Below are 8,898 nucleotides of genomic sequence, written 5' to 3'. Positions count from 1 at the left end.
AGGAGAGAAAGGGAACAGGGAAGCAGAGACAGATCCATGGACAGAAATACATGGTAGTGGGAGGAGGAGAACCCTGATCTGGGTGAGTGGGGAGCTGATGGGGTGTGGATGGTTAAGTTATTAAGTTGAGACATTTGGTTTGTGGGTGTGTGTGTGTGTGTGTGTGTGTGTGTGTGTGTGTGTTTCTATTGATTTCTGAGAGGGAAGAAGAGGGAGAGAGAGAGAAACATCAATGAGGAGAGACAGTGATTGATCAGCTGCCTCCTGGCCGCCCCTCCCTGGGGATCAAACCTGTAACCTGGCCCGTATGCCCTGACTAGGAATCGAACCATGGCCTCCTGGTTCATAGGTCCAAGCTCAACCGGTGAGCATGCCAAAGACATCCACAAACTCCTAAAGCATGGCTTTATATATTTAATTTAACAATTAAATTGCCTTATACAAGTTTGAAGGAGAATGACCCGTCTCCAGTGTATAAGGCTTGGGAATTTTATTATGATTTGCTTCCAATTGCAACCCTTAGTCCCTCAGAGGGGAGAGACTTGTCTGTTGGTCACGGGTCCCTTGTCATTTCTTGGGATGGCAACGAGGAGGTGACCTATGTCTGTCACCACCTGATGCTTTTTTTTTTAAATTTATTGATTTTTCACAGAGAGGAAGGGAGAGGGGTAGAGAGTCAGAAACATTGATGAGAGAGAAACATCGATCAGCTGCCTCCTGCACACCTCCCACTGGGGATGTGCCCGCAACCAAGGTACATGCCCTTGACCGGAATCAAACCCGGGACTCCCCAGTCCGCAGGCCGACGTTCCATCTACTAAGCCAAACCGGTTTCGGCACTACCTGATGCTTTTTCAAGGAATATTAGAAGTCTTAGCTTTGTTGCTGTGGTTAGTGGTGTGTGTGTGTGTGCTTCTTCCATGGATTTACCTTTACTCTTTCTGACACTTCACTTAATTTATTATTTAAGAGCATCCTGAGGTACATCCCCTGGGTCTTCTCAGATCCCCCGAGAAGCTTTAAGAAATGCCCTCAGATGCCCTTTCCCCATGGAGTTGGACAGCTGCTCTGGGTGGGGCATCATTGGTTACTGAGGGGCCCCAGGTGATTGGCAGGTGAGGACAGGGATCAGCAGGAGGGTTGCAGGATGCCTTTGTGAGCGTGGGGAGCAGGCTTTGTTCAGGGGAGGTAAGGGGGTGCTCTGTTTGGTTTGGGGGGGTCAGGACAGCAGCTCACGTTCTCATTTCTGTAGGAGTTTGTGGATGTCTTTGGGAGGAGAGACACATGAAGACACACACACACACACACAAATTCACAGTGTGGTCTCCATGTGGGAGCTCGTTGTTCCTGACTTTCTCCTGTGACCACGGACAGGAGGGGATGGCCTTTTCCCCATTTCCAGGTCTTTCTGACGGTGGGTGCGAGGTGAGCTGATTGAGACGCTGTGCTGACGACTTTGAAGGCACATCCTGTGACTCCTCAACATAGTGTCACCGGAGAAGGCAACCCAGACCCTGATCAGGACCAGGACCACATGGCTGCTGCTCAGGTAAAGATGTGTCCTGGGTCACAGGCTGTGTTTGCTTTTCCTCTGACGTCTGTGGATTTAGAACCTGCCACTTCTGATGCTGGTGCTCTTCATGTTCTTTTCCTTATGTAATTGCTGTTTTTCTTGTGAAAGTCAAGGTCAGCGGTTTATATACTTTTGTCCTTTGGCCCAGAGCCTTCTCTGCATTCATGTTACCCAGGCTCTGCCAGGTCAAGAAGATTTTCCACCTTTCATTGATGACTTTCACCTACCGAAAACACCCTGCTCTGACATATCAACCTTTTCCTCTGACATACCAAGCCATGTCTAACATCCCTACCGGGATGGGGCCAGAGGCCTGAGTATCGGTGAAGAAGGGAAATGCAGCTTTTAGGTTCACGTGGCTGCAGCATCAGCTCTAGAATAGGGGTAAGAAAATGCACGTCTTACTGCTCAGAACAGCTCAGCGAGTTCTGAAAAGAAGAGTAAATGGAAGAGACTGCTTACTAGATTAGTCAGAAAGACTTGCTATTTAAATGTACCTTTAGCCGAAACCGGTTTGGCTCAGTGGATAGAGCGTCAGCCTGCTGACTGAAAGGTCCCAGGTTCGATTCCGGTCAAAGGCATGTATCTTGGGTTGCAGACACATCCCCCTTCGGGGGTGTGCAGGAGGCAGCTGATCGATGTTTCTCTCTCATCGATGTTTCTTAACTCTCTCTCTCCCTTCCTCTCTGTAAAAAATCAATAAAATATATTTAAAATAAATAAATGTACCTTTAGCTTACAGAACATGAGAGTTATACATGGATTGACACTTGCAAAAGTTAATGTTTATTTGTGACCATTATGTTTATTTGTGACATGTCCTTTCCTGTGCCTCAGTCACGTGGTATCCATTGTTCCAGTTCACCTGATACTCCCTTGGCTGAGATGCTCCCCTAATCGTAGAATTTATTGAGAGATGTGCCCAGACCATCCAGAAGCCCCCTTCTTTGTCTTAGCTTGTATTTGCTTTGAAAAATAAAAGCGCTACTTTTATTTCCTACAGATCACTTTCTTTTGACATGGGAGCTTCAACCAATGAGGCCTTCTTGCTGCAAATTCTCATTATATTCTACACTCATGTCATGGACATACTGGACATAATCACTTTTTATATTGTCTACAAAGTTTAGAAGAATCCTATTATTATTTTTAAAAAATATACTTTATTGATTTTTTTTTACAGAGAGGAAGGGAGAGGGATAGAGTTAGAAACATCGATGAGAGAGAAACATCGATCCGCTGCCTCCTGCACACACCCTACTGGGGATGTGCCCGCAACCAAGGTACATGCCCTTGACCGGAATCGAACCTGAGACCCTTTAGACTACAGGCCAACGCTGTATCCACTGAGCCAAACCAGTCAGGGCAAGAATCATATTATTAATGTATCTTCAATTCAGTTAAATTTCTATGATTGTACCTCTCCAATAATGACACACAAGAATTTCCAAATTAAATGAGCAACTAAGATATTTTATAAGTCTAACATGTTTTCTATCATTACATGAGTTCATCTCCTTATTGTGTTTATAATAAAGTGTATCATTCACAAGGAGGTTCATGAAATTTATGGAATCACAAAATAACCTTGATTTCATTGACATGACAATTCTTTTTTCTATCCATTTTATATTGTAGGTAAGTTCTCATAAATGTGTCTGTCTCTACATAAAATGTTAACATTGTTTGAGCTATATTTTCTTATTGCTTAACCTATCTTTATTTTTCTCACTTACAGAAACTGCTGTGAATATTCATGAGTTTTCTTTATGGGTATTGACCTGTGCTTGTTTGTTTTTTAATGGTAGATCGAGTTTGGAATAAAATTAAAGGTTTAGCTTTTATTATATGTTTCACAAAATATTCTATCAAAGGCAGAATAATCTTGTTCTAAGAATACTCATAGTAAAATTTCAAACAGGATTGTGGTTCCCATGTGTCCTGTTCCATGAGAACTATAAATTCCATTGAAAAATACTTTCACTTAAAAGTTTTGTATGAATTTCTTCCTGTGTTTTCTTTGCTGTGTGTTCAGAAGTATGACAAGTGGACCAGAAACATTGGCATCACATGCAAAACGTGAGCTTGTTACACATGTGGAAACACAGGCCCCTTCTGAGAACCTGGATCAGAGTCTGTATTATTAGGAACGTGCAGTCGTGGTTGACTGTGTTACACATCAGGCAGTACCTATGCTTCCAACTCAGCATGACATCTCCAGCTGAGACATACACACCACAGACCCTGAACGATGCAAACACAGCCCTCGGAAACCCATATGCCCGCGTGGATGCCCAAATTTTAAAGTTTATTTTCCTGAAAAGTAAAATCTCTACTGGGGATTTTGGGACACGTGTCATCCTCATTTGTTAGTGTTAGAAAGCATATCACAGAATGTTGCTGGGCACAGTGATCTTATTGGGTGATTCAGGATATTCCCCTTGGTCAAAACTTTTCCTCCTAACATGGGTTTTTTTTTGTTTGTTTCTTCCCCCCCCCCCCCCCCTTCATTTTTTTCTTTCTTATCTCCTAACACTGTTTTCATGTAGGGTGACATTTTAACCTCTTCTGGTGACCTCTTTTTAAAAATATATATATTTTATTGATTTTTTACAGAGAGGAAGGGAGAGGGATAGAGAGTTCCTAACATCGATCAGCTGCCTCCTGCACACCCCCCACTGTGGATGCACCTGCAACCAAGGCACATGCCCTTGACCGGAATCGAACCCGTGACCCCTGAGTCCGCAGGCTGACACTCCATTCCCTGAGCCAGACCGGTCAGGGCTTCTGGTGACCTCTTGATAAACTTGTTTTTTCTTTCAGGGACCGTTGACCTTCAGGGATGTGGCCATCGATTTCTCCCAGGAGGAGTGGGAATGCCTGGACCCAGCTCAGCGGGACTTGTACCTGGATGTGATGGTGGAGAACTACAGCAACCTGGTCTCCCTGGGTGAGGATGACTTCCTTCCCGAGTTCCTCCTCCACCCGCAGGGTTTTGTTTCCTTTATTATTTTAACATCTTTTGGAGGCATCTGCTTTCTAGGGTAGACTTTCTGATTTTTGCTCTTAGGGAACAAATGGGGGTTTTCTGGTTTAGAAAAGAAAGGCTTTGTTCTATATGTGAATTTGGAAATCAGTGTTTGAAAATTTTATTTGTTGTCTAGACTAATTAAGGTTCTGTCAGAAAACAGCATTTTGGAAAATAATTTTCCAGAATATTCAAATATTCTACCTTGTCTTCTTGCCAGTGGACACACTGGGTTGGAAATAGGAAAATCTCTATCAAAACTCATGTTCCACCCTGACCGGTTTGTCTCAGTGGATAGAGCGTCGGCCTGTGGACTGAAGGGTCCCAGGTTCGATTCCGGTCAGGGGCATATACCTTAGTTGCAGGCACACTCCCATTAGGGAGTGTGCAGGAGGCAACTGATCTTTGTTTCTTTCTCATTGATGTTTCTAACTCTCTATCCATCTCCCTCTCCCTCTCCCTTCCTCTCTGTAAAAAATCAATGAAATATATTTTTTAAAAAAACCTCATGTTCCATCTATACATATAAAAGCCTGTTTTAATGTGGTGGTCTCTCAGTCAGGCTTGTATATATTGAGCAGGTAATTCCTTGTTGAATTATAGTTGATTAACTTGTTCTAGTTGCAGGGTGAGAGGCCTGGGTGATCTCTCTAGCCTCCATTTTTCTGACGTTGCTCCCCATGTCTTCAACTCTTAATTTCTTATCCGTTATCACCCCTTTTCACTCTTCTGTATTTATGTCACTCCACTTGATGTGCAAAGTGGTCGATTTGTTAGTATCCCATGTGGGCTTCCCTCTATCAAAATTTTGAATGTACTATGCAAGTTTTTTGATTCTTCAGCTTGGTCATATCTTTCATTGGTAATTCTGTTATATTTTTATATTGGTGCATTTTTTTTTTTAGCTTCCCTTTTATGTTTGGTTTATTTCATAGATACTTTTATGTTTGGACCATGTTTTTTAGTTTTTCTCAGTATCTTAATATCTCTTGTTGGGGTTCAGTAATTTAAACAACCAGGCCTTATGAACTTGCTTTTTGTAAGAAAAAATAAGTGAGAATCACCTGTGATAGAAATTCTAATATCTGTCAAAATTGTTTGGGGTCAGAGTGTGTGTAAGTTCCAAGTTTAAATAATTTTCTATTTCTCCCCACAACTCAAAATATCTTTTTTTTCTTTTTTTTTCTTTTCTTTTTGTTCTTGATAACTGTCTTCAGTATTGCAGTCTCTATAATGTTTGAACAATTACCCACCTCTTTTATTTCTTAAATATTTTTTATTGATTTCAGAGAGGAAGGGAGAGGGAGAGAGAAACATCAATGATGAGAGAATTATAATTTATTTTAAATAATTCTTTATTGTTGATATTATTACATATGTTCGCCAGAGAGAGAATTATTGATCAGCTGCCTCCTGCACACTCCACACTGGGGATTGAACTGATAACCCGCGCATGTGCCCTGACCAGGAATCGAACTGTGATGCCCTGGTTCATAGGTTGATATGCACACACTGAACCATGTGTTCCAGGCACCCACTTTTTCTCTTTAGCAGCCATTACAATGCATTTACCATGTACCAGTAATGCCATTAGTTTAGCAATCTGTATCATACAAAACAGAAACATGTTCTTCAAGATGCTGCAAAACCACAAGATCATTGAACACACACAGTACACTCATCTCCTCAGAGAAGAAACTGGGAAGTGGGAGTTTTCTTATAATACTGCCACTGTTTGCTAGGATGTTTTCAAGTATTGGTGGCAAATATAAGCAATTTTTTAATCCTCTTTGATGTGACTTTTCCTCATTGTACCTTTCTTGGTCTTGCTGTGAACATTTAACTTAATTTTGGCGTACTCAGAAATGTCATTTGGTCAGTAATTGCTGGTAAGTTCAATGCACATTTCCCTGGGTGTCATAACTGTGAAACTTTATTTCATATCTTTCAGCTATCTTATCTGAAGACAACCAGGACATTTTGCAAAAGCCAAAAATAAGAGATTTATTCCCTAAAATAATACTGGTAAGATATGGAAGGTATGGCTTTGATAATGTACATTTAGTGAAAGCCTTGGAATTTGAGGAGTGTAAGATGAGAAAAAAGTATTTTAACATGGACAGAAGTAACCTGGTACAGTTATTCATAATAAAATCATTGTCACTTAATGAGGTCAAAGGTATTACACATTTGGTAATACTCCCAGTTTAAATTAATTATATTTTAAACTAATGTGTTTCTAAATGTGAAGACCAAATAAATGTTTTTAATATACATTGTTGGCATGAAAATACTGAAAATCTATGCATTTACATAATCTATGCTGTAAATATAAGAATTATTACAGTGTAGTGTGGGATTAAATTTTCAATCATTTCTAGAATATAGTGATTTATAATGCACGTACAAAATTTAAATGCAGTTAGTTTGTTGAATTCTGTCTTAAGGTATCATTATACTTCTACTAGAAGCCCAGTGCACGAAATCCGTGCATGGCGGGGGGTTGTCCCTCAGCCCAGCCTGTACCCTCTCCAATCTGGGACTCCTAGAGGGATGTCCGACTGCCCGTTTAGGCCTGATCCTGGTGCGATCGGGCCTAAATGGGCAGTCGGACATCCCTCTCACAATCCAGGACTGCTGGCTCCCAACTGCTTGCCTGCCTGCCAGCCTGATCACCCCCTAACCACTCCGCTGCCAGCCTGGTTGATGCTTAACTGTTCCCCTGCCAGCCTGTTTGCCCTCAACTTCCCTCCTCTGCCAGCCTGGTCACCCCTAACTGCCCTCTCCTGCAGGGTTGATCACCTCCAACTGCCCTCCCTTGCAAGCCTGGTCCCTCTCAACTGCCCTCCTTTGCAGGCCTGGTCCCTCACAAACTGCCCTCCCTTGCAGGCCGGGTGCCTCCCAACTGCCCTCCCCTGCTGGCCATCTTGTAGTGGCCATCTTGTGTCCACATGGGGGCAGGGTCTTTGACCACATGGGGGCAGCTATATTGTGTGTTGCAGTGATGATCAATCTGTATATTACTCTTTTATTAGATAGGATAGAAGCCTGGTGCACAGGTGGGGGCCAGCTGGTTTGCCCTGAAGGGTGTCCTGGATCAGGGTGGGGTTCCCTTGGGGCGTGGGGCGGCCTGAGCGAGGGGCCTGTGGTGGTTTGCAGGCCGGCCACGCCCCCTGGCAACCCAAGGGGAGGCCCTGGTATCTGGAATTTATTTTCCTTCTACAATTGAAACTTTGTAGCCTGGAGCGGAGCCAAGCCTCCTGCTGCTCCCTCTGGGGCGGCAGCCATCTCTGTGGCAGTTAATTCACCTTCTACAATTGAAACTTTGTAGCCTTAAGCGGGTGAGCCCGGCCAGGGTGTGCGGAAAGCTTTGCTTCCCCTGTTGTCGCCGGCAACCCTGGCCTGCTCTCTCAAGCTCCATTCTGCTGCAATTTGTTTGAATTTGTTTACCTTCTATAATTGAAACTTTGTAGCTTGAGTGGAGGCTTAGGCCTGCAACAGCTATGGGAAAGCTTGGCTTCCTCTGTTACCTGGGAAACCTTGCTCTCTGTGGCTGTAGCCATCTTGGATGGGGGTTAATTTGCATACTCGCCCTGATTGGCTGGTGGGCGTGGCTTATGTGGTGGAGTGATGGTTAATTTGCATATTACCATTTTATTAGAGAGGATTGAAAAATAATGTTTTTCATACAAATATCTATAATTTTTGTAAACTTAGGAATCTTTTTAAAATATGTCTTTATTGCCCTAACCGGTTTGGCTCAGTGGATTGAGCGTCGGCCTGCGGGCTGAAAGGTCCCAGGTTCGATTCCGGTCAAGGGCATGTACCTTGGTTGCGGGCACATCCCCAGTAGGAGGTGTGCAGGAGTCAGCTGATTGATGTTTCTCTCTCATAAATGTTTCTAACTCTCTATCCTTCTCCCTTCCTCTCTGTAAAAAATCAGTAAAATATATTTAAAAAAATACATACATGTGTGTGTGTGTGTGTGTGTGTGTGTGTGTGTGTGTGTCTTTATCGATTTAAGAGAGTACGGGAGAAGAGAGAGTGAGAGAAATATCAATGATGAGAGAGAATCATTGACTGGCTGGTTGCCTGTTGCTCACTCCCCACTGGGGATCAAGGCCACAGCTCAGGCATGTGCCCTGACCAGGAATCAAACTGTAACCTCCAGATTCATGGTTTGTTGCTCAACCCCTGAGTCACACCAGCGTGGAAGGAGTGTTGTTGTTGTTTTTATACACCATCATGTTTTCATAGTTATCACAGAATAGTTATTTGAAAGAGTACATGTTTAATG

At 43.0% G+C, this 8,898-nt stretch overlaps 1 protein-coding gene across 3 annotated transcripts in view; it reads left to right on the top strand.

The window, feature by feature from the left end:
• Positions 1-8,898, top strand: part of LOC307094915 (zinc finger protein 519-like) — a 30,231-nt gene that overhangs the window by 1,400 nt on the left and 19,933 nt on the right. For all 3 annotated transcript variants that reach the window (XM_079764091.1, XM_079764092.1, XM_079764090.1), the window contains exons 2-4: positions 1,403-1,549; positions 4,397-4,523; positions 6,553-6,626. In XM_079764091.1, the coding sequence (XP_079620217.1) occupies positions 1,535-1,549; positions 4,397-4,523; positions 6,553-6,626 (216 nt within the window). In that variant the 5' untranslated portion in view covers positions 1,403-1,534. The remainder of the gene's footprint in view (positions 1-1,402; positions 1,550-4,396; positions 4,524-6,552; positions 6,627-8,898) is intronic.

This window comes from Cnephaeus nilssonii (genome assembly GCF_951640355.1).
Source record: "Cnephaeus nilssonii genome assembly, chromosome: 24".
Taxonomy (NCBI): domain Eukaryota; kingdom Metazoa; phylum Chordata; class Mammalia; order Chiroptera; family Vespertilionidae; genus Cnephaeus; species Cnephaeus nilssonii.
The sequence above is the reverse complement of the archived record's forward strand: the minus strand, read 5'-3'. Positions and strand labels throughout refer to the sequence as shown.